The sequence below is a fragment of the Eucalyptus grandis genome, chromosome 8, assembly GCF_016545825.1.
Source record: "Eucalyptus grandis isolate ANBG69807.140 chromosome 8, ASM1654582v1, whole genome shotgun sequence".
NCBI classification, from domain to species: Eukaryota; Viridiplantae; Streptophyta; class Magnoliopsida; order Myrtales; family Myrtaceae; genus Eucalyptus; species Eucalyptus grandis.
In genome coordinates this window covers 5,647,971-5,673,880 of record NC_052619.1, presented here as the reverse complement: position 1 = coordinate 5,673,880, position 25,910 = coordinate 5,647,971, and the positions used below count along the sequence as shown (strand labels likewise).

The following is a 25,910-nucleotide window of genomic DNA, read 5'->3' as shown; positions in this document are numbered from 1 at the left end:
GAACCATTTGTTATCGATAGATCTGATCACGGCGGGGCGGCCAATGCTTCGTTCGGGCCAAATAGACTTGACGAGCACCTATGGCGGGTTCGGACAAGGCAATTTAGTTAGAAGTCCGGCCTTTGCGGCGATCCAGTTGGACCCGCCCACTCACCCAAATATCTTGGTGATGGGCAGATTTGGATAACGAGTTTGGTACATTTTCTTCATATATAGCTTGGCTCATTTTGGAAGTGCGAGGTTAAAGAGAGATACCAACTCTCATGGTTTAGTAAATACGAAATAGAGAGAAAAAGCTCTATCTCTTGGAAAGGTTTTATACATTTGTCCTTTCTCAATGCATTTCTTTAGACAAAGACTCCGTTATATATCTCACAAAATTGTTGGAGGGTGATATGCGGTAGGGTTTAGTTACATAATAATATCTTAAAAGATGAGTCAATATTTAGTTATTGCATTATCAAACTATTCTCACATTATTATGGGAAGGGTCTTGTTAACACGTGCCACAGGGGCACTAGTTCAAACTAATAAAAACAGTAAAAACGCATCAACACCTTTTGAAAATTGAAAATGAACGTACTAAAAATTTACATGTTTTAAATAGAAATGTTTTATGTTTTGAAAGCATAATATCTTAGGGCAGTCTTCAACAGTTTTTCTTTATTGGGATTAATAAAGTTTCAAAAATATTACAACCCAATTTACTGTGAGCAACAGAAGTTGTACGGTGACTACTTCCTACAATAGTTGGCGGCAAAAGAATTTTTCCCTCACACTATATTTAGTATTTGTATGCGTTTGTTGGGTCCTATAAAACATATTCTGATTTTAGAGTAATATGAGTATAATTCTCTACAGAAGATTCCAAATTACATTGACCTTGATTCATTTGAAACTAGACACATCTGACGTTCCAACCATAATTTATTTGACCATATCTAATCACGAAAAGCCTCTCAAATATGTATAGAAAGAGAATCTTAAAATTCTATTAGAAAAGATGAAATTACTCAACGTTTAAGCAATTTCGCATTAGATGTTTGGATAATGCTAAATTCTTCGGAAATGAGCCCTAATCATTCTCCCCTGGTAAAAACAACGACTTTGTTCTCAACATCGGCATGCCCAAAATCTCCATCAATCTCACATTGTTTCTAATGATTTAGATCACTTGGCGTAAGACGTACCATTCTTGGATTCCTTCTTCCCAGTGAGCTCGACACGGGATGGCAATTTATGATGAGGTACAGCTCAATCCACCAGAAAATTGATCTAGTCCTACCTTAGTTGTAAATTCTATAATCTGTGCCCCGATCAATCTGAAAAAAAAAAAGACCCGCATTCAACTCAAATGGCATAATTCCAATAGCTAACTTGAAAAAAAGAAAAAGGAAAATCATCCAAAAAATTCTGAACATATTGGAGTTTTTCCAATTTAATTATAACATTTTCAATTTTGCTAATTGAGTTTAAATATTTTTAAATTTTGCCAATTTTAGTCAGAAATCGCTAACACGAACATGGATATAGACTGTCTTACGTGGTACGGCCGGCGTTAACATGGGTAATTTTTAATATTTTTTAATTTTTTTCGGATTTTTTATTTACATGTTTACTTTTCCTCTCTTTTTTTCCCCCCTTTTCCCTCTGCTAGCCAATGTCGAGCCTCCCCCGCCTCAGGCAAGGCAAACCCTTGCTTGATCCGGCAAAGGGCTACCCTTGCCTCAGGCTGACGACCTTTGTCGATCATCGCAGGCCTTGGCAATGGTCATGAGGGAAAAAGGGGGAAAAAAAGTAAAGAAGGAAAAGAGAAGAAATGAAAAAAATAAAATAAAATATTATTAAAAATTGTCATGCAGGACAATTGACCTTCACATCAACAAATCTTGGCTAAAGCTGGCCAGATAAACTCAATTGATAAAATTGAAATGTTTATGATTGAATTTGTAAAACTGAAATAGGTTTAGGATTTTTGAATATTTTTTTCAAAAAAAAAAAAGAACTAAAAGTGAGTTTGTTTAAATGAAAGTATTTTCTTTGAATTAGTTAACTGAAAATCATTTATGATTAAAGAAAATATGCATGCTTAAAATTACAAAAATAAATTCTCAAACCTAAAAAGGGTAAAATATTTTCTTAAAAATGATTTCTCGAAAAGTATTTTCCTTTATTGTGAAGTTTTCCCCAAACATACACTTTTTTTTTTTTTGGTAAGGTAAAGAGAAAGCTTTTGATTGCCCCAAAAATACACATTTTAAATTCATTATTAGCTTGAATTCAAAGTAAACTAGCTATGAATAAGCCGGATTGTGGTGCTTTTGCAAACATATCTACATGCCTTTGTGCAAATGCTAACGTGTTTGGTGAAGAAATTTAGAAGTCCATTTGGGAAATTCATTGCATTTCCAAAGGTTTCCAAAGGCTTTTCTTTTAAGGCCACTAAGAACAAGCATTGGGCATTCCAACATTTTCAAAATCCTCGATATCATAATTAATAATTTGTTTCTTTCAATGTTGCCCTCACTAATTTTTCATATCCCTCTTCTGCCCTTAGTTTGTCACTATTCATTATCTTTGTTGCCCTTGGTCCAAATTCTTCGATAGTTGCCGACAATGGTTGAGGTCGCATGAGACTTGGGTTCGCATGACTTAGGGCAAGGGCCTATGAAGTCACATAATCCTTGGAATTGCCTCGCCTAAGACCACACAACCTTAGGGGCCAAGGGTTGCACTACCTTGGTGGCCGCAAACCTCAATTTGTAGATTTGGTATTAACGCGAGCGTTGAATTTTGCGAATTTAAGATGTCGACATGGGTTCACTAGGGTTAGCAACATTGACAACCTATGCACGACGCTTACCTCTTATCCAAATCGAGCTCACTTTCGTGTGAATTCCCCCGCGGCGAATTCAAAACTTGTGGAGCCCTATCTATTCCATCTCTTGAGCCTCGAAGAAAACCCCCTCCCCTTCGAATTCTATATCTCTTTTGACTCTATATATGTGGGCACCTGATATCTATTAGGGTTCACCCATCCCAGTTACAGCATTCATTTCTATTATGCATAAAATATCTATTTCTGCTAATATTTCACGTGTTTCTATTTATGGTTCCTATGGAGCTACATTGTAACAAATCTTCTTTTTCTGCAGCATTGCTTCTATGATCTTAAGAGCACTGGCAGCCATGGCCCAAACGAAAGTCAAAAAACCTCTAGCTCATAGTTCAATTGGAAGTGGCTAGATTTCGTACAAATTTGGTGTTTAGGATTTTGCAAATCTAGGATGTCAGTGTGGATCTACTAGAGTCACATGACGGCTGTTTGCTAGAGCTTCCACCTTCACCTAACTTTTTAGAGCTTCCATCATCACCATTGCAAAGTTTTCTTTAACCTACAATCCTCGATGCAAATAGTGTTCGCATTTTGTGATAAAAATCCTTACAAACTATTCGCAATTTGCGAAAATCCTTTGACCTCAAAAGCAAACGTTATGTGCATCCTGTAAAAAAAAAAAAAAAAAACCCTTTAATGTAAAGTCATTTTGTATCCAAATCGGACCCACCTGTAAACCGGAAAAGGCCCAGCCCGCATAAGAGAAGGCAGAACCCGAAATAGACCGAGAAACAGAACTCCAAACAGAAATCCCAACGTCATTTCAACCGTTAGATTACGTACACGATCCGGACTACTCAACGGCCGTGATGAAGCCGGGCTCACGTCATCCTGCCGCGCTCGATACATGCCCCCCCTCATCCCCCGGTCAGCTCATCTGCCCGCCTCTAATAAAAGGAGGCCAGGCGAAGCGTGGGAAATGAATAAGATAGAGCCACGTGTCGAACGGCATGACGTTTCCGAACGGCAGCAGCACGCGAATCCCACGGGCGTATCGATCGACGAACCTGGCCGAACCCAATGTCCAGGTTCATGCACCTTCTCCAGCAAAGCCTTCCTTCTTGTACACGTTCGTCGTCAACTCTCTCTCTCTCTTTCTCTCTCTCTCTCTATCTCCATTGAAGATCGAAGAAGAAGAAGGAAGAGGAGCTCTCTGCCGGAAACGCAGGTGGCCAGCGGCGGAGAATGAGGCAACGGCGAGGCGAGAGGCAAGAGCCGCCGTACCACGTGGTCCACAAGCTCCCTCCCGGCGACACTCCTTACGTCCGCGCCAAGCGCCTCCAGGTCTCTCTCTCTCTCTCTCTCTCTCTCTCTTCTTCGTACTCCGAATTTCGCCGTCCCTTCTTCTCTTTTGGTTCTTCGGATTCCGCGATTCGGCACGGACACCTTCCCTGTGATTGGAAATCACATGGCGTGGTAATGGGAACGGGAGAAAATGGCGGGGGTGCAGAGCAGAAGTTCGATACCTCGTCGTCCCCCGGCGAGAGAGACGATCTCAGAGCGCGAAACCGGGGAGCTCGTTAACTTAGATCAGTACTGATTCTTCATGAGCCAACTGTATAATATTATATTAAGTTATCCGGTGTGATCACTACCTTAGTTATTGTGCTTTCATCCTGAAGATTTGCCCTACGATATGGATATTCAAACCTCCGATTTTGCTGATCTTTACCTGTGCACGTAAATCGCCCCCGTCCACGCCGATCCAGTTTAGGCAGCAACTGCAAAGTGGCGGACCTAGACCTTAGGGTTACCATGAGTGGGAGACGCCATGATTCGAACTTGTGATCTGCGTGTTTGGAAATCAAATGCTTAGCCAGTCGGCCAATTCTTGGAGTTATAAGCGTAATAAAAGTTCTACCAGACAGTACGCCACTTAAATAAATTTGTTGTGCACCCTTCTATCCCTAGATGGTTGATTGCATTATATGAAGAAAATTCTCCAAAATTTCTATACTTACTGTATGGCGGCTTATTTAGTTCTAAAGTTTCCAATTGTGTTAATTTAATTCTTAAATTTCTTGATGATTTGCTGATTTTTACCCAGAATGACTATATCGGTATATCATTAGAAGGTTTGAAACTAATTTGACAAATTATTAAAAAAAAAAAATAGGACTAAGTAGACACAGTAGTTTAGGACTAAATTGGCTATTGCACCATAGTTTTAGAAATTTTTTGACAATTATCCTGCATTATCCGGTATGTATTATGATGCGATGTCAATTAAGTATGGTTACTAATGTCAAAATGTTTAGATGAACATGTGAAGCTACTATTCTTGGATGATGATTTCGCATTTACGGGTTTCTTATACCTGCTAAACAGTTGGTCGAGAAGGATCCAGATGCAGCAATTGCTTTGTTCTGGAAGGCTATAAATGAAGGAGACAGGGTTGATAGTGCTCTTAAGGACATGGCGATTGTGATGAAACAGCAAGATAGAACAGAAGAAGCTATTGGAGCGATAAAATCTTTTAGAGGCCAGTGTTCGAAACAAGCTCAAGAGTCACTGGACAACATTCTCATCGACTTGTACAAGGTACTTTAGACTGATCTGAGGCATAAACTGTGCATCGGCTTGTGGAATTAAGTCTTGCTGGATCACACATCTAGTCATCATATCGCCTTTTTTCTGTGACCTGGATAGTGTTAATAAGTTTTGCAGAACTAATATTTTCTTCTCTAGATCTCTACATTTGAAGTGCTTCTCAAATAATGCCATTTATCTTCACAATAAAGAAGATACACGAGCGAGTGGATCAGCTTTAAGCCGATATTTTGTGGAACATCTGCCTTCTGTTTCATTCCCTTTTTCAATTTCTTGCTTTCTAAGTAACCATGGCAAGTCTTACCAGAAATGCGGAAGACTTGAAGAGCAGATAGAACTACTGAAACAAAAGCTTTGGACAATATACCATGGCGAGGCCTTCAACGGGAAGCCAACAAAGACGGCGCGTTCTCATGGAAAGAAGTTTCAGGTCACTATCAAGCAAGAGATATCCCGGATACTGGTATTCAATTTTTCTATTCATTTTCCTCGGACTTTTGTTTCTGATAGTAGCGGGAAAGAACTCTTTTCACAGGCAATGCTTAAGCAGTGGACGTGTGTGTTTTTTCTGTTTCTGAGAGGTGCATTTTTCTTCTTTTCAAGGACACTCCAGCGTGTTGTTCGTTATTAGTGATTGCATTCATTCCATGCTGGACTACTAGTAATTCTCTGCACCCTACATATTCTGCTCAATGCAGGGCAACTTGGGTTGGGCCTACATGCAGAAAGGAAATTATATGGCAGCCGAAGTTGTCTACCGTAAAGCTCAAATCATTGACCCCGACGCCAACAAGGCCTGCAACTTGTGTCATTGCCTGATCAAGCAAACACGAATTGCCGAGGCACGCTCGATACTGGACGAAGTAATGCAGGGTGACATGGTTGGATCCAATGATCACAAGTCAAAAGCCCGAACTGAAGAACTACTCATAGAACTAAATTCATCGCATGCGTCGCCTCTATCGCCTCTATCGGCACAAGAGTCAGCATCCAGCGTAGAAGACGCTCTGGTGCAAGGGCTGGACCATTTGATGAAACAATGGACACCATTTCGGTCGAAGAGACTTCCCATCTTCGAAGAGATCTCTCCCTTTCGGGATCAGGTGGCATGCTGATTTTATTGTGATCCCCCCAGCCACCCCCACGATGTATACGATGGAAATGACGTTCAGTCCTGCCAGGGAATGCCTTCGGGTCGAAAAGTTAGCATGGTAGAGTCAATGTGTGTTGATGCTTCATGTTTGGTGGCGATGTCCGACATAGATCAGGGTCGAGGAAGAACGTCAGTATACAAAATGTTTTGCGTGACGTCATGCCATTTGTAGCTTTCAATGTCCTTTGTGCTAGGATATGGGGAAATAAAATCTACAAGAATCATTTGTGAGCCATAGCTTATCTCTTTCCACATTTCTCTCCTGGGGCTAGAAAAACCTGCATTGCTTGATTGCATTTTTTTTTTATAAGAAAATTCATACTAAGGGCCCAAATCGTCCTCATTTTTTTTTTGAATATTTTTCAAATAAGAATTCAAAGTAGATTTTATATCAAATAAGAGCTTAAAGTAGTCATGACTATTTTAATAAAGGCATGAAGTGGCCATAGTTATTTCAAATAAGTATTTTGAAATAACTATTTCACTTCGTCAATTGCTAAATATTCCAACTGATCAAAGGCCAATTTCATCTAATTACAATTTTGATTTTTAATTATTTTAATTATTTTCTTTTCTTTTTTCCCCTTTCTAGCGAGGGCCACCAACCACTAGTGAGGGCCAACAAGGGCTCGGCCACTCTCGCCAGTCGCTAGTGAGGGTCAACTAGGGCTTGCAAGCCCTTGTAGGCTAAAAGTGAGATTACCATGCCCAAATTTGGTGAGGGTCGGCCTCACTTGGGGCCAATGAGGCTCGGCAACCTTCGCCAACTATTGGTGAGGCAACCCTCACCCGGATCTAGCAAGAGCCAACCTCATAGGCTGTTAGTGAGGCGACACTCGCCCAACCCTCTTTGGGGCATCATTGATGGCCAGCCGACCACCAACGAAGAAGAAAGAAAAATTAGAAAAAGGAAAAAATTCAAAAAAGATGAATAATTAAAATGCTCTTGACCACTCAAAAAGTCAAGCAGTTACTTAAACAAACATAATTATTTCAACTCTTATTTGAAATCTAAGAGTTGAAATAAGATTCACTTACGACCTCCATTTCAGAAAATTATGATATTTTAGGCTCTTATTTGGATTAATGTTATCTTCAAAACTTTATTTGAGAAAATTAAAACACTCTAGGTCTTTATTTGGAATTTTTCCTTATTTTCCAGATAGAGGAAAATCAATTTTTTAGAGGGGGTATGTTGGGTTTTTTTTATTTTTATTTTTATTTTTATCTTATTCTATTCCTACTTTAACGCTCACTCTCAAACTTTTACACTGCCTTTTTGCAGGGCGTAAGAGTCGAAATCCATTCCTGAAACTATATCGTTCTCACCTCAACCCGTGAGAGTCAAAATCCACTCCTGAAACTATATCATCCTCATCCTAATTCCCGAGAATGTGAGGATTCGAATTCTTCACCTCCTCCTTCCATGTTGAAAAAGTGACTATTGGAGCAAACTCCAATGATTTATGTTGGCAGATGAAATTACAAAGCCCGGCAATGATCCTACTATAATAGCTTTTGCCCCCTTGGCCTAAGCCTTTGGTCTGACCTTCCCGCCGATTCTTGTTTTTGCTCGGCACAAATTTTCTCAAGTGGACATACTACATTGAATGGACCAATATCTACAAGCCACAGGAATTATCTAACCTCATCATCAAAATTAAAACTAACTTACGGTGCCTAGTATATTAAAAGGCCGCGTCTACCTAAGGTCTTTCGGCCGCTCATTATTGGGGCCCCATAAAAGCTTATTCGATATGGGCTAGTCAAAGAGTCACTACCGAGGAAAGACCTACCCACTTGGGACAAACTACCAGAGCCAAGCCATCTCAAAATGGCATAGTTCTACATGCGCTCAGCTGATCTTGACATGCAGCTTCCATCTTGACGGTGCATACATAATTATAACAATTCCTTTCCTCATTTGAATTGCCGAGCTTTCTTGATGTTGGCGAAAAACAAGTGCAAATGGATGGAAACCTCTAGTTGCAGAAGCAGAGGGCAGCGCAAGAGACGAGAGATGTGACAGAAAAAAATTCTTATTCATGTGTTAGCTGGAGCTATTCGTTGAGGCAATCCCAACTAATAGAGTGATGAGGCAAAAAGAGAGGAGCTTCATTATGGACAAACAGTGTCCAATCATCAAGCGTTTAAAGATTTTCAAATACTATACGAAATAAAAGTTGGGGAGAATATGTCCATATGTAGGAAATTATCTACCTGAAATCAACTACCACCACATACAACCAAATTCACGATACAAGACGCTTGCCCCAGAAGAAAAGACTGCCATCGGGGTAAAGAGAGAAAGGCTAAAGGGGAAAAGGGAAAAACCCAAAAATTGAGAGAGACAGAGAGGGAGGAAAGGGAGAGAACGAGATGGCCCATGACCTCCGCAAGTGAAGCAGTCAAACCAGAAACAGCTGCAATCAGCAAGTTGGGAAGTACCCGTGAAATTCTGGCGACTAACATTTGAATCCATGGCAAACGGATAGAATAATGATAAGTATCAAGGCAACGATGATCCCCAAGACAATCAACTTAATCTTCATGTTCTGAAGCCACATCTTCCTCCTTATCTTTGTTCCCTGTTGCTTGAAATCTTGTGCCTGCATCACATCGGTCATTTAGAATAGGCAAACATGGGATCCCTTTTACAATAGAAAACGGCAGTTAATCTTTGCACCCAACGAGTTGCCAACAATGGGACATGCAGAGAAAGACAACACAGCCATTCGTCATATAATGAGGCCCTCTGTTTGCCAGCATTCTGCAAAGACCCAACGAGTTGCCAATAATGGGACATGCAGAGACGGACAACGCAGCCATTCGTCATATAATGAGGCCCTCCATTTGCTGGCATTCTAGTTATCTCCAAACAGAAACCAAAAACATCTAGAGCCATACTTACACAGGGACACTCACTTCTGCAAATATAACCACAAACTACAATGACAGTGTCATTAGCCATAAATTCGATCTGACTAACCTGAGAGCGAAGGTTCTCAGTTTTATCAACCAGCAGCTCAATCTTCTCACCCCGGTCAAGAACCTGAAAGAAATAAAAATTTAGGAACACCACATCACTAAAGTTAATCATCAGACCATCACCCAAAGATATAACCCATCAAAGAGGCAAAAAGCAACCAATTAATTTTTTTGAGCAAATAAATAGAAGCTCCATACCTTTTCAATATTTTCCATCATAACACCTTTAACTTCAGATACTTGAGCTTTCACTTTCGCAAGCTTGCTGATTTCTTCGGGATGGTCAACGCAGTATTGCATGTGTTCCTTCAACTTGGGACTGAGAAAGAATCACAGGGTAAGTACATGCAATCAATCAACAAGCTCAAACACCAATTTCTCCATTTAAAGATAGCAAGATCAAAGTGCGTACCCAAATTCTCTGTTCAGGCTGTTGGCAGCAGCTGTTGTAGCTTTTCCTCCACCATATCTTTTGTTGAAGTCATCCTTGATTCTTTCCAAGAAAGCAATGGGAATCTGTCTGCCAGCAGATTCAGCTGCAACTACGCAATAGGCTGCAAGAACCCACCATAAAAGTTAATTCACACAGATTAATAGGACAGGACAAAATAAAGTGGATGTCGCAGCTTCAATCAGAATATAAAAGGTTATGTCCGGAAATTCTACTAACTTAAGTTAAAGACACTTGCAGAAAATTAAGATCTAATCACTAATGATCAAAAATAAAAAATAAATGAAATCATCCATAAGTTATGACAAAGTAGAAAAGAAAAGATAGCACAGAGTTCTGTACAACACAGAGACGCAGTAAAATCATATATTATCATGGAGATAGGAGTACTGTCTACATTTAAAGGATTAAGGGTAGAAAGCAATCAGCATGGTGGCAGCTTAAAAATCAAACAAGCAGTATCAGGTCCGAGTTTGCCAAAATTTTCAAGTCGTAAATCCAGGTTGCAAATGGTACAGAGTCATTACTAAGCCAGATCAGCATAACACCAATATCTTCCAAAACGCATACAGATTCAATGAGAATATAGCAAGTTCATAAGCAAAGAGGATCAAAGATGAAAAATAAAATTTCATTATAATTCACACAGAATAGGAGACACCACACAGATATACTAGCTTAGATTTGGAAATTTTTCACCCTCAGACACTAGGTAAGCAACTTCTCAAACGATAAAGCTTCATTTTGCTACATCAGAATGGTTAAACTTGAAAACCCAGAGGCTGCAAAAATCAACATCCCCACCCCCCTACTCCAAAAAATTTAAAAGATATAAAAAAGCGCCATCCAAAAGGAAAACGAAAGAAAAACAAAGCATGTGTAAAGGATTCAATCCTCAAATGGCAAACAGATAAATAATTAAACTACAAGGATTGTCATTGAGGCAAGACAAAAGTCGCACATATTTTATCTCAATCCAGCAGTCAATTTGTAAGACACACAGTATGTAGCTTCAAAAAGGAAAATTAGGAGAACATTAAGTTAGTATTCTAGCTCACAGTAGTTTCCTCACGGCAGGTTCTTTCTTATTCGCCAGAATCTAAACCGCTACATTCCAAATTCCCTCCTTCCACCCCATTTTCACTTTCACAACTCAATTTATGAATGCGCTGCAGAAATAACATTTCAAACAATGGCATTTACATGAAAAATTAATTTCTGTAAAGTTCCTTTCGTATTGAAATCGAGATTCATTTCTCAAAACTTCTTTAAAGCAGTATCGAGGTTCAGCCGATAGGAGCACCAGGCCATATATCATTAATATTAAAATTAACCTATAGATTATTGTCTTATTTGAAGAACTTTTCGATCTTTTGAAATTCAAAACAGCCAAAACACAAAACACAACAAAACTTAGGCATCAACTTCTTCTCTCAACACAAATGAACAGATCACACCTTGGACCATTCCATCCAAATTAACCTAGAGATTATTGTCTTATTTGAAGAAATTTTCGATCTTTTGAAATTCAAAAACAGCCAAAACGCAGAACACAACAAAACTTAGGCATCAACTCCTTCTCTCAAGACAAATGAGCAGATCGCACCTTGGATCGCTCCATCCAAATTTGAACTCCAGAGAAAACAAAATGACAACGGAATTGCATAGATCCGGAGGCGCACAACGAATCGAAGAGAATCGGCTACCAAACCCGAGTCATATCACAAAAACCCCACGAGATCGAGATCAACCTCGATTCCGTATCCAGACACCGGAAACCTTACCAAACCGCCAGATCGCGCACAGATCCCCACGCCAAACCTAACCTAACCAACCAAAAACCCGACCGGCACCGCCAATCCGCCCCAACCAGACGCGAGGCGAACGGATTCAAAACACGCGACAAGGGAGGGGCGGGGGGGAGGAGGGACGTACTGAATCCGTTCTCGACGAGGTAGTTGAAGGTGTGGCCGTCGCAGTTGTAGGTGAACTTGTTGTTGGTGGCGGGGAGCTTCTGGAGGCACTGGGAGGCGATGGAGGTGAAATTGCCGGTGAACTCCGTGTACTCGGCGAGGATCACCGTCCCCCGCGCCACGAAGCTGTAGATCAGCGACTGTTGACCCATGGATCCCCCCGCGAAATCCGAAACAATGCCTCGCCGAAATCGCGACCACCCCGGGGGAAAGGGGAAAACCCTAAAGCCGAAGCGAGGCGGGATCGCCGGAGAGCTCCGCGGCGGAGGAGAGGAGAGGAGAGGAGAGGAGATCGAGGTCCAGCGACGGCGGCGGCGGCGGCGGCGGAGATCGGATCGGAGAGGGATTGAGCAGAGAGATTTCGGCTTGATCCAGGAGAGAGAGAGAGAGAGATGGAGATAGAGAGAGAAAGAGGCGGGCGAGAATGAAAGCGATTTCTCGCAGAAATGGGGAGATTTTTAGAGAGAGAAAGTACGAGGGGTGGCGGACGGTGGCGCTGGAATTTATGGTATTTATAGTTGGAGGGCAAAATGGGAATGACGGGGAAGGATTCGGGTTTGAATTCCTTTATTTTATTTATAAAATTTTGTTTTTTTATTTTTTGTCGTCGTTTGAACGTCTTTCGGTTTTGAATTGAAAATTGAGGGATGGAAATTGCGTTTCGGGGGGAGGAAGCATCCAGGCCGGAGAAATGAGGCTCACGCGGTCCTCTCCATTTTTTTATTTTTTATTTTTCAAAACCTTTGACTAAATAATCCGATTAATGATAAGCGTCTTCATCTTGATCATTTTCTCGTAATTTTTTGGAAGCATTTTTAATACGATAGTATATTACTTGATATGTGTGAAATGGAGAAATTTTTTTGGATTATATCTTTTTAAAAATGATTACTTAGCTAATGAAAAATATTTTATTATCGACAACAATTTATATTTAAATGTTTCCATGAATTATGAAATATTTTTCAAACGTAGATAATTGATTGACATATAAGGAAAAAAAAAGTCAAGTAACTTTGTAGCATTTTCCTTTTAATTTTCGGCATTTAGAGGGCACAAACGCAAAAGCCCGGTTTTGTGGTGGTCCTAGAGCCTCCTTTCTCTACACGACCAAACAAATACAAAGGAATGCAATATCAAAAGCCTCATGAATCGGTCGGTTTCCGATCTTTGGCCTATACGAGGCTGCTCTCGTGCAAAGCACCTTGTACGTAGTTGGTGAGACTAAACATACGGCCTTCGATCTCATTGGAATCCCGATTCAAACAAGTCGGCACGCCGTATTCTTGTAAATTTCTCCCTTTGTTCTTTGAGGAAATTGCTCGGAAGCTTCTTAGGGGGTCTTCCATTTCAAAGCATTTCCAGGACTTTTACTTTTAAAACGACACCAGAGACCAACGGGGGATCGAATTAATTTAATTGCTTAGATTATTATTGCGAAGGAGCTTGGAGGGGAGCGCGGCTAGCATGACGGCACCGTCGGCGCTGAATTTCTAACGATCGCGCCTTGACCGGATTTGAGAATGTGGGGTAAGAAGGTTTTGTGTTCTTTGCTTTTTTTCTAAGGTATGACGTTACATTCGATCCTTGATCCTTCAGTTTCTTCTTGTTCGGAAATTAAAATAGCCCTCTATATGTGTGGGTGCGTGAAAAGCCTCTTTCAACCTTTGAGAAAATGTCTTTGTGCGTCCTCCGGCCGTACCTTTTTCTTGTGGGCTGATTTTTGTTGACATGTCTTGCTAAATTATTGATACCAACGTCGAAATACACATGTCATGTTATGATTTGCTCAACTCATTATGTGGGGCCATATTTAAAGAATGTAAATGAAGACAAATTTGGAGGGGGGCCACCATAATTGCAAAGCTCAAGCTAATGGCGTGCGGCAATCAAGTACATCTAAGCTCAAGTTTGCAGGTGCCATAGCTACTCGAACTTGGAGCCATGATCAGTCATTTTGAACTAGCGACCGCCATGGGCACGAGATCTTTTGAGTTGTGAAGCACATGATGGTCGTCATGCCTATTAAGAGCGCATGTGGTAACATTTTTATTCTTAAAAACAATTTCTGATTATAAATAATTATTTTTTATTATGTTTCAAAAAAATAATTTTTAAGCATTTTAAGCTATTTAATAATTGTAAAAAATTTCAATTCTCGAAATAAAATTGCGTTTGGTACCGTGCTAAAAAATTATACTCTAAATCATTTTCTTTTAATTTTTGAATAACTTTATTACTTTTTTTCTTTCTTTCTCCTATTCTTCTTCTTCAAGTGGCTAATCGTCGGCCTTGGGATAACTATCGACCAACCAGACGAGGGCCGATGAGCTCACTAGAGCATCGACAGCCCTCAACGAGGTTGACCCTATCAATCAAGCCTCGCCGGTAGTTGGGCTTGCTTTCGGTGAGCTCGCCTGACCAGTTGTCGATGATTGGGAGCGATGGGTGGCAGATGGCAACCATGGCAGTGGGCGGCAAATGGCAACTGCGGCGGTGGTAATAGATGAAGAAGAAGAAAAGGGAAGAAGAACAAGAAAAAAGAAAATAAAAAGAGAAAGTATGGGTTTGATTCTAGAATTGTTCTCAGGAATAAGAATCAACTTTTTTTTACTTTTATATTCTTGATTTTGTTCCAAATTATTTTCGAGAATAAAAATTTTACTAAATATGTTTATGTTCCAAATTTACTGTCGAAAACAAAAAAAAATAGAAATTAGCACTATTTAACCGGTTACTAAACAGGCCATAAATATTTTTGATCCACCAAACTTGAGTTTTGAGCCATGTTTGCTCGATTTGACTTCTCAATCATGATTGGAGATTGGTGATCGTAAATAGTTGCAAATCATGAATTTCGCATTATTGTGGGTGTTTTGTTGGTTTTCTTCACATCTATCTTTTTCTTTATTTTATATATTATATTCAAATCTCATTGTGAAATTACGAAAGTCCTCAATAAGAAATATTTTCTTTGACCAGTTTCTTTCGAAATTTAAAGGCTAAGAAGGTAGGGTCTCTTTTCCAAAGCGGCGGGGGTGCCGTTAGGTGATCTTTTTTCATTGTAAATTGATGTTGAAAATGATTAGTCGAGAACTGCAAATAATGCGACACCAAATTAAAAATCTCTGGCTTAAAAAGTAATATAGATAACTGATTTGACTTGAAAGTTACTTATACTAAATATTTAGCATATTGAAACTTTTTTTTTTTTATACATAACATTCTTAAGTTAGGGATCATACTTCTCCTCATTGAAATTTACTGAATAATCATATTTAAAAACCGTAGTCTCAAATAGATACAAAATTCAATTTTGCATCATGAAAAGTTACTATTTGTGAAGATCAATACTTACTAATTGATTCAGCGAACTACCAATCCTTTCAAGTTTAGGATATTGATACGAAGGGTTTTTGATTTTTTTTTTCTTTTTAATATTGAATATGATCCTCAAACTTTTTTTTCTTATATAGACCTTGAACTTTAAAAAAACCACCCAATACTTGCTATTAGAAATTTTAAAAAACTTAATTGATTTGAATATAATTTCTGTTAGGCTATCGTGCGGCTCTCCGTCACATTTCTCTCATCATTTTGGCCCACGAATGAAAGAAAAAGGAAATTATCTATTTGTGATGGGTTTTTATGTATGATGGGCCTACTTAGGCCCGTCCGCCTATGTTGGGCCCAAAACCCGGCCCGTAAGTGTAGGGCCCATGGAGGATAGCAGTTGGTTATCTAATTAGTTGGTTATCAAATAAGATGCATTTTTTGAAAAATAGAGAATATGGTTTTATGAGGATTGCGCTCTCTCAATTTTACGTTCTCTGATTTTTCTTTTCTACACTTCTCTTCAAGAACAGTATTGGTATTCTTTCTTCAACTTCAATATCGGTGTTTGATCTGTGAAAGAAAATGTACGTTCGACTCCGTAATGTATCTTATGATCGGTGTAACACGTATTTCTTGGGCACGCTTCCACATTCGTTGTTTTTGGGGTTCAATTGAGTGTCGAATAGCTATTTTTGGGAATCCGTTTTCCCAACAATTTGGAACAACGACTTGGCAGTTCACATTATTTTATTAACCCAATAAATGTTTTCGTGGTAGTCCACATTAGGAAAATGCATTGATTTGGTGATATACTTATCGGAAGGGCTACATAAAACATATTTACGAAAGTGAAGGAATTTAATGAATAAAAAATGTCGAGGATAACATTAGACATTGAAGCGAAGCTTGGGGACCATCCTTGTCATTGCTTCTTCAAATAATGACAAGTCGGTACCTTCTAAACTTTGTAGGTTAGTTCCTGTGAGGACTCATAAAGTATAATATGTTAAAAAGTAAGATTTTACCACAGATCCTGGTTGTAGTAAAAGTAATCTCTTTTTCTATTAACCTTTAGGAATTTTGCCAAGTGCTAGTAACTTTGAAATGCTTATATTTATGAAAATTTAATTACTTTTAAATGTGACTTAAAACTTTTTAGGGAAAATGACTAGTTTAGCCTTAAACGTATTGTATATGTATAGATTCCATTATAATTTTACATCTTTCAACTCTTACAACAGGTACAAGTTGTCATACATGGCATAACTAGTAATATGACGTTGATGCATTTTCTTGAAATGACCCCATTTTGTTTAATTTTCCAATTCTTTTTTTTCTCTCTTTTTTTTTTTTTCGATGATTGTTCATCTTCTAAATTTTGTACTTTTTGTCTTTTAAACTCTCAAGCTCTAATACAATGATAAATTTGGTGGGATTACAATCAACCCTTCCAAAAATTTAAGTTGTTAAATAAAGACATTGTTAATTTTTCAATTGCTTTAACATTTGAGACACATAAAGTCGCCTATTTGATTGAATGTTACACATCCTCAATTTAACTTGACAAAATCTATTTAATTTCACGCAACCTGTTGAGGAATTCTAATTGTAATTTCATTAAATAGTTAGGAAAATTAAACAATACCATGGACTTTTGGAGGTTGGTATTCGTACGTTTACAAGCAATATTAACGGGGAAATGGAATCGAACCTTTTTTGCGAAGTAAGTCTCCGTTTTAGAACTTCTTTGCTAATGGGTTTTCGGTTTGGGTAAATGCAATTGAAGAGCTTTGGGAAAATGTAATCGCACTCGAAAGACCTTTAACTCAAGGCAAGTTTGAAGGTGCTTTGAGTTTTGAGCATTTCCATAATGCAAACTTTGCTCTCGCTGAAAATTCATAATTTAACGCAAGGCAAGTCCGGAGGTATAATGCAAATACGTTTTTTTTTTCCAACTTTGTCCTCACTAAACTTTCATAATTTCGTAAATGCCCTTGTGTCATTTGATATCATCAGTGAGGATTTAGGCCGCTGGCGAGCCTTTGACAAGACTCTGGCAAAGGTAAAATCTGGCAACTTGCAAGCGAGATCTAATGCCGACAATCTTGCTCAGGTCATGTGAGCTTACATGACAACAAAAGTGTCATCATACAAAGTGTCATTTTTCCAAACACCACTTAAATTTAAGTTATTTCCCAATGCACTTTTAATTACAATTTACCAAACATTACTTGTATTTCGAAAAACCTCTTCAATCTAAAGCTCTGTTCATTTCACAGAAAATAATTTATAAAAAAATGTTTTTCAGATTTTCCGGCATTCATTTCACGGAAAATGAATTACTTGAGGAAAACATTTTTCATGAAAAGAAAAAAGTCTCCTAAATTAGGGAAAATTATTTTTCATTTTTGAAAAGTGGAAAACATTTTCCTCACTTGATCTCTCTTATCTCACAACTTTACAAATCATCACTTTCTCCTCCCCTTCTTCTTCTTTTTTTTTTTTTTTTTTGTTTGAATTATTTTTAATTTTCTTTTTCTTTTTCATTTCATTTCTTTTTCTTTTCTTTGTTTCCCAACTTCTTCTTTCTTGGCTAGTCGCTAACCATGGCAACGACCGGCAACTTGCCTACCTCGGCAAGCTTAGGCTCACTGCTCGTCGACCATAAGCTCACGCTCGTCGATCTGGTGAGCCTCGACCTCATCGGACTTGGGCGTCGCTAGATTGGCGAGCCTCATGCTCATCATCGAGCTCGAAGCTCACCTGTGGGTCGGTCGTTGGCCATCGCCATGGCTGGCGACCGGCCAAGAAAGAAAAATATGGAAAACAAAGAAAATAAAAATGAAAATGAAAAAATAATTGAATAATTGATTTTAAAAAATAAAAATAATAAAAAATATGATTTTAAAATATGAAAATTCCATTTAAAAAAATAAAATAAATGAAAAAGAGTATATGGAGGAAAATATTTTCCCTACAAAACAGGGAAAAATATTTTCCACTTCATTTTCAGGTTTCATCCGAACAAAAAATAACTACATTTTCCTGGAAAATGACTTGTTAGAAAATATTTTCCAAAAATGCCACATTTTCCATGGAATGAACGGAGCCTAAAAACTTTTGCATTTTTCCAAAGATTTTCTCCCACAATTGAACCAAACACAACTTAACTCACTTCACATTTTTTTTTCCCTTCATTATGTAAATGGAACATATCGAATGACTCTGTGAACGGCCTGTCATTACAAACTAGGGTTAGTGATATCGATGGTCCATAAATTTCTTTTTGAATGTTTAACGTGGTTTTTAAACTCTCTTTTTTTCCAATTTAGCCTTGATGGTTTGGATCATGGTAAGCTCGATTTCCAGAAATCGATGGCTTGTGTGCGCCTAGCGTTTGGTTGCTGCAGTCATGGTGAGGGTCTTTCTGAATGGCATAGAGAAGTTTGGAGAAATTTCTACTACTTAAATCCAAGTGGGTCGTTCTATTCTTCTTTGGCTTCCCAGAGAATTTGGGTATAGTCTGACCGGTGCCATTTGATTTGATCAGCTATCAAAATGAAGACTAAAAAGTGGTTATATTGTTGGAAGTTTGTTCGTAAGATTGTACGTTTCCTTATCCCATATAGAAAAAGTAGGAGGAGGTGGACTAGTCAATAGGTGTGGGGCTTATTTAATGTATCTAAAGAAAAGATTGGGTATAAATTAGATCCCTCCATACCCGTGCGTGGGTGTGCGATTATTATGCGTACCTTGCACGCTTGTGCGCCCGTGGTTTAATTATCACTAACTCCTCTGTCTTTTTATTTTATTCCGTACAAATATCTTATTAACTTTAAATAGTTCAAACGTTGTTTTTGTTTATTGAGAATTTTTGGAAATTATGAAAATTCGAAATTTTATTTTTTAACTTTTTTATTCCGAATTTTTATTTTTGTGTTTTTTCAAGATAACTTTTGGAAATGATACTCGTTCAGTTTGCAATCTCTCCCAAAGGGTTGCATTTATTCATTTTTTAACTTCTTCCGAATGGATATCTTTGTTCATTTTGTAACTTCTTTTAAAATGATACATTCGTTCACTTTGTAATCTTTCACGAAGAGTTGCTTATATTCTTTATATATATATATGTGTGTGTGTGTGCGCGCGCGCGCGGGCGCGTGTGTGTCAGTTTTCCAGATGAATGAATATGAGATCATTTTTTGAGTCTTTTTTTTTCAAAATTACAGTCTATTTTCAATTATTTCCTAGACAGACCTTGGAGAAATACTAGAATTACTATATAGTATTCTTATTTTGAGACTTTGTTGTATCTTGCCGGTGACCATTAGTAACTTTGTGAGACAAATAAATTTTTAAAGAAAATGATATCATACATCAAAGTCCGACTTGATTGCTTTATTGATTTGAAGCCATATTTTTCCTACATATATCACAGATGAATTATGTACTAGTTCAAACATCATTGACCATTTAGCAGACATTTAGAGAAATCTTATCTAGTCTATGAAGAAGACCGATCGATGGATGTCGATGAGGCCTGCATCGAACCAGGGTCCATATAAGATGAGGGTTCTCCATTGAATTTCACTAACCACAGTATAGTGAGTGTTTGCGTAACTTCTGTCCAATGTAATTGTTTGCGTGTAGCATAGCTCGATGTCGATTGTTGACGATTAGCATACGCTCGTTTTTCATTCAATCGATAGGAAAGTCAATTCGCATCATGAACTACATCCATATTGGAAGTTGGTCTACGATAAACGGTGAAATTGAACTTTATTTGCAACTTGCATGCGAGTAATCTGCAAATTCGTTAGTGTTGTTAAGTAGAGTCTTTCACTGGACGAGAAAAGTGGAAAGAAATGTTTAATGTTGGGAGCAAGAGAGCTGACAATCGCAAGAGGGGCATGCGATGATTGGTTATGGCAATTTCCACTAGTCAAATATACAAAGAGGACTTGATTACACTAAGCCGATAAGTTTTAAAATTCGATCGTATTTCCTGAAAGTTTTGGTGGCGGATGTTTTGTGGGTTCGTGTGCATTTATTGTTGCGAAAAGCGAGTGATCGAACAATAATATAGACAGAAGAAGAAAATAAATCGGACACCGGATTTACGTGATTCAGTCGTAAAGACCTACGTCCACGGGGAGAGTAACGATGAATTTCACTATAGATCCAAGGAGATTACGTCACTCAAATACTTTCCCAAGCCCCAATTACACCTAATAACGTACGTAGCGTTTAGCCCCGAAATTCCTCAAGAAATAATCTCTCAATCTCACGAAGGAATTGCACGCAAATCTCACCATAAGATTTAATTGGCTTGAATACTAAATCTTCTTGGATGTAATTCATGGACAAGAATGACAAAGAAAATCCCTCCCAAGTACTCGATGATGAGACGGTGATTCAAGACCAATTCTTCATGATCAATCCTCTGCCGTCCAGAGCCACAAGTCTATATATATAAGTGAGATTCTTATTCTTTTGCCAACTTCTCATAGGATTCCGTTTCCTATCTTAAAAATTTTATCCAAAACATATCTCTGTATATTTTAAACAAAATCAAAGTCCTAATCAAAGTTAGACTTTCCTATTTTAGAGGCCAAATTCTCCAATGCATATTCGAATTTTGGGGAGTTGACCTTCGGATCTTCTTTGTTCGATTTCGAACGTCCACAACATATCCAATTCGGAATATTCGCTATTTCGCATTGGGCTCAAACTTGAGACATAATTTAACATTTATCTCTTAATTAGTCTCCCAATGAGTTTGACGTAGACTTAATCAAACAGCTAAGACTCGATTCCCTTTGTCTTTTCCGGAGGAAGTCAGCGAAATCCAAGGCAAGAAAGGAGAGAACAGAGAGCAAAGACGATGGCATTCTCGAAGTTGCCTGACGACGTGATCTCTCAGATCATCTCTCTCACAACTCCACGAGACGCTTGCAGAGTATCGTCGGTCTCTACCTCCTTCAGATCGATCGCAGATTCAGATCAGGTGTGGCTCAAATTCTTGCCGCCTGACCACGACAAGCTCGTCCTCCCTCAGGTATCACCCAAGAAGTCACTCTACCTCCATCTCTGCGATCATCCAGTCCCCATCGGCGGCAATCGAAACATGGTTAGCGCTCGATTCGAAACATGGAGCGAGCCTCACGTGATTACGAGGTGTTGAGGATTCTGTGTGATGGTTTGATCTTCTTCAATGATTCTTTGGCATATCTGACCGGGCTGTGGTGAATCTGCATAGATAGAGCAGGATTATCTAAGTATAAATCATTTTATTCTTCTTAGAAATCCAAGAAGGGTTGGATTATAATCTAGTTGATGTCATTTGATTCGAGCTATCCAATAAAGGGCATAAAGTTGTCATTGAAGTCCTAAAACTTATTAGCATTTTTCATTTGTCAAGTTCGACGAAATTAACGGAATAACCCGATCCTATAAACTCGACAAATTTTAGGACTTGATTGCATTTTTTTTTTTTTTAAGTTTTAGGATTCAATTACACTTTTGTAGAAGTTCTAAAACTTAAATTGCACTTTTTGAAAGTTTTAGGGTTCTATCCTAATTAGTTTGAGAACTTTCAGTATATTTATTTTTAGATTTGAGTAGACATTATTAGTGCTCAAGATAAATTGAGGACTAGCCTAATTGCAGAATTATTGTCTTGTTTTAAAAGCAAGCCCTGTTGGCAAATGTTGGCGAGCCCAGGATCGAACCGAGGTCTGTGAAAGATTATACTAAGCGTACTAGATTTCAATGATCGAAGTACAGAAGACGTCTGTGAAATTCCTCTCTGTTGCAACCGTGACAACGCTATGAAGTGTTGTAGTTGTTCGCGCGTAAAATTTCTTTTTCACATTCCCACCCCACCCCCACCCTCCCAAACAAAAAAAATTAACGTCGAATTACTGGTATTAAATCTCTAATTATCTATGACATCTTGTCACGTAGATCTTCTCGTTGGATAAGAAGAGTGCAAAGAAATGCTTTATGATCGGAGCAAGAGAGCTAGCAATCCCAGGGGGAGATGACTATCGTTCGTGGTGCTGGATTGCTGAACCAAATTCCAGGTCCTATACGCTTCTCCCTTTATCTTCTATCATCAAGTTAAATTAAACATACACTATTTTTCTCCACCTTTGCTTGCCTAAAAAGTCATTTTCCCTTTTATCGTCAAAAAATATTAGTCTATGAAAATCGTTTTTGTTGTCGACTGAAATTTATGTCCGAATGTTTTCGTGAATGACTGAAAATTCTTTCTGTTAATTTATTTTGTTGGCGAGACAAGTGATCATTTTAAGAAATATGTTTTTTTAAATCATTCATTTTCTGTGAAAAAATGGACTCTTAAGAAGATATCGATTGTGGTTTGCAAACAGACAATTCTTTCTATACATGAATCCCCTCCATGATCCATCAATTAGCTTTTCCATTGCTCTTCTTTTTAACAGGTTTGATCAAGTGGCTCAGCTCCTGTTCGCAGGCTGGTTTCACATCAAAGCAAGACTCGAAACAAAAATGCTCTCGCCCAAGACGAGGTACGCAGCTTACCTCGTCTTTCAATTCAGATGCCATAAAAGCGGATTTCATCGGCCGGCAGTGTCGTGCGTGTCGGTCGAAAGCGACACCGACACGCACAGAGAATGGCCAACCGTGGTCCTCGACCCCGGAGAAGGGGAGCCTCGGTCGACGAGGGAGCGTGGAGACGGGTGGCTGGAGATTGAGATGGGGGAGTTCTACAACGAGAACGGAGACGATGGAACTCTGGAGTGTAGCTTTAAGGAGGTCGATGAATACACCTTGAGGAGCGGTCTCGTTGTTGAAGGCATCGAACTTAGGCCTAAAGAGACGTACTAAACACAGGCTGAAAATGTGTCTTTTGACTCAGGATGTGGTGGCTGCCAGTGCCAGTCATCAATTTTGTGTGTACTTTTGCCAACCATATACAGTGCCTGAGCCTTGATCCAAGCTAATCTACGGGAAGAATCGTAAAGAATCGCATTAAGTTTGCCTTCTCAGTCTTTCACAGCATTAATTTGCGTTTTACTTACTCAAAAAGAATCTATACTTCTGTCTGGAATTTCAGTGTTTGTTATGTTGTGTCCCCATTGCTAAAACACATACAAACATACGCAATTAAAAGGTCGACTAGGGCAGGGTCACCGGGGCTGCCTCTGACTTGCTCGATGCCGCCCGCCACTACGGCGAGCTTGAGTGGGGAATGAGCCCCCAAACGGTCCTACGAGCGTGACGACGGATGGTCAAAGTTCAAGATGGGTCAGTCCTATAGCAAAAATGGGAGATAACACTAAAGTGAAATCTTAATGGGGTTGATGATCGCAATATAAATAGGGGGGCCCATTGTTGAAGAGATCGAACTTAGACCTGATGAAATGTACCAAGAACGCGCCACTGACTTGTTCGCAGTTCTCAAGGCACAGGATCAAAGCCTTTGTTTCCATGGAGCAAGAATCGTTAGCTAGGTAAAGGAGGTGTTATCATGATGGATTTGGTGCGAGCACATCCAACTATTATGATATATTAAATTGTTAAATAAAGACGTGATTTATTATTTAAATATTGTTGAAATATATCAAGGTGCCTATTTGATTGGATGTCCATCTCCTCTGTTTAACTCAACAAAACCTAAGTAATTTCACACAGCTCACTGATGAATTCTAAATGCAATTTCACTAAATGGTTAGGAAAATTAAACAATACCATGGACTATCAATTTTGGAGAGTGGTACAGTTGGTACGTGGACAAGCCATACTAATAGTAAAACGGAATTGAACCCTTTTGCAACTTGCAAGTAAGGCTCCACTTGGGAACTGCTTTGTCAAGAGGTTTTGAGTTTGGGCAAATGCAAAATACTATTTTGCGAATTATTTGGAGAGCTTTGAAAAGATGCAATTACATTTTAAAAGCTTTTAGCCCAAGACAAGTCCGGAGATGTTATGAGCTTTGAGCATTTATGAAATGCAATGCATTTTTTTCTTTTCAACTTTACCTTGGCCAAACTTTCATAATTCCGAAAATGACCCCACCTCAGTTGATGTCATCAGCGAGGGTTTAGGCCGTTGGTGAGCCTTCGACAAGACTCCGCCAAGGTGAAATCTAGCTGTCAATGAGCTAGATCTAGTGCTAACAACCTTGCCTAGGTCGTGCAAACCTAGATGATGACAAAAGTGTCATTTTTTGCAAATATCATTTAAATTAAAATTGTTTTTCAATACACTTTTAAATTACAATTTATCAAACACTACTTGCATTTCGAAAAATTTCTTCAATCTAAGGCTCTGTTCGTTTCGCAGAAAATAATTTCCGAGAAAATAATTTCCGGATTTTCCGGCGTTCATTTCATGCAAAATGAATTCCTTGGAAAAATGTTTTCCATGAAAGAAAAACATGTCTTTTAAATTAGGGAAATACAAATCCTCATTTCTTCCTCCTCTTTCTTCTTCTTATTTTTTTTATTTGAATTATTTTTAATTGGAATTATTTTTAATTTCCTTTTTCTTTTATTTATTTATTTATTTTTTCCCATATTTTTTTTCTTGGCTAGTCGTTAGACCAGGTGAACCTCAAGCTCATTGATCTCAAACTCATGCTCGTCGATCTGGCGAGCCTCAAGCTTGACGCTTGCGCTCGTCAATTTAGTGAGCGGAAAATATTTTCCTTACCGAATATCATAAAATATTTTTTGAAACATTTTCAAATTTTAGCCGAACACCAGAAAATATTGTCATTTTCCTAAAAAATGACTTCTGAGAAAACATTTTCGGAAATGACCCATTTTCCGTAAAACGAACGGACCCTAAAAACCTTTGCATTTTCCCATAAGATTTCTTCCAACGCCGGACCAAGCACACCTTAAGTCAATTCACATTTTGTGACATCCGGATATTCGCTCAACGAATTACAAGCCTCACACGCTTAACAGTCAACACCGCCAAGCTAGACACCGGAGCGCGGCGCCGTGCTTTGCCGTGCCTCACCGCACTACTGTAAAGACGGCCAATTCAGCTCATCCTTGACATCACCACGACACTTCAGCCGAGCTAACTAATCGCACCAAAACAACCACCGCCACCTCACCAGCTCATCGTTCCCGCCACACCACTGCGACGCCATCGTTCCTTGCCGCGCGCGCGACAAAGCGCCAGCTCACTCTCGACCACATTGCACCGCTCCAACGACCATCACAAGCGGCAAAAGGGAGGAGACCAAATCATTAAAGCAAAAAAAAAATAATAATAATAAAAATAAATCAGCCTCTCCCTCCATGTGGCGCACCCCTTTGTTGACTACATACCCATTTTAAGCGGCGGAGAAGGAGAACGAGAAGCATAAAAGGCCAGCCACCTCCTTTTCATCCTCATCTTCTTCTTCATTCGGCTATACTCCTTCACCGCAACTCTCCATCACCTTCTTTTCTCGCGCTAGACAACCGCAGCCCCACGCCCGCTCGACTTCCATGGTGACGCGCTCCTCATTCAGCCAAACCTCACGCCGCCCTGCCGTCCTCATGCCGCCCCATCGACTCA

General features: G+C 39.0%; 3 protein-coding genes across 3 annotated transcripts; 2 read left to right on the top strand and 1 right to left on the bottom strand.

Annotated features, from left to right (window-relative positions):
* Positions 1-3,980: 3,980 nt before the first annotated feature.
* Positions 3,981-6,836, top strand: LOC104456050 (protein SULFUR DEFICIENCY-INDUCED 2). Its single transcript, XM_010070765.3, has 4 exons — positions 3,981-4,180; positions 5,225-5,437; positions 5,754-5,909; positions 6,145-6,836. The coding sequence occupies exons 1-4, from the start codon at positions 4,082-4,084 to the stop codon at positions 6,559-6,561; spliced, it is 885 nt and encodes a 294-aa protein (XP_010069067.1). The 5' UTR covers positions 3,981-4,081; the 3' UTR covers positions 6,562-6,836.
* A 1,854-nt stretch (positions 6,837-8,690) lies between these two features.
* On the bottom strand, positions 8,691-12,497 carry LOC104456049 (putative vesicle-associated membrane protein 726). The gene is made up of 5 exons (XM_010070764.3): positions 11,974-12,497; positions 10,000-10,141; positions 9,786-9,906; positions 9,589-9,651; positions 8,691-9,208 (listed from the first exon to the last, which is right to left on the bottom strand). The coding sequence occupies exons 1-5, from the start codon at positions 12,161-12,163 to the stop codon at positions 9,065-9,067; spliced, it is 660 nt and encodes a 219-aa protein (XP_010069066.1). The 5' UTR covers positions 12,164-12,497; the 3' UTR covers positions 8,691-9,064.
* An 8,722-nt stretch (positions 12,498-21,219) lies between these two features.
* Positions 21,220-23,266, top strand: LOC120286927 (F-box protein PP2-B11-like). The gene is made up of 3 exons (XM_039299535.1): positions 21,220-21,513; positions 22,314-22,432; positions 22,814-23,266. The coding sequence occupies exons 1-3, from the start codon at positions 21,232-21,234 to the stop codon at positions 23,217-23,219; spliced, it is 807 nt and encodes a 268-aa protein (XP_039155469.1). The 5' UTR covers positions 21,220-21,231; the 3' UTR covers positions 23,220-23,266.
* The last annotated feature ends 2,644 nt before the right edge of the window (positions 23,267-25,910 follow it).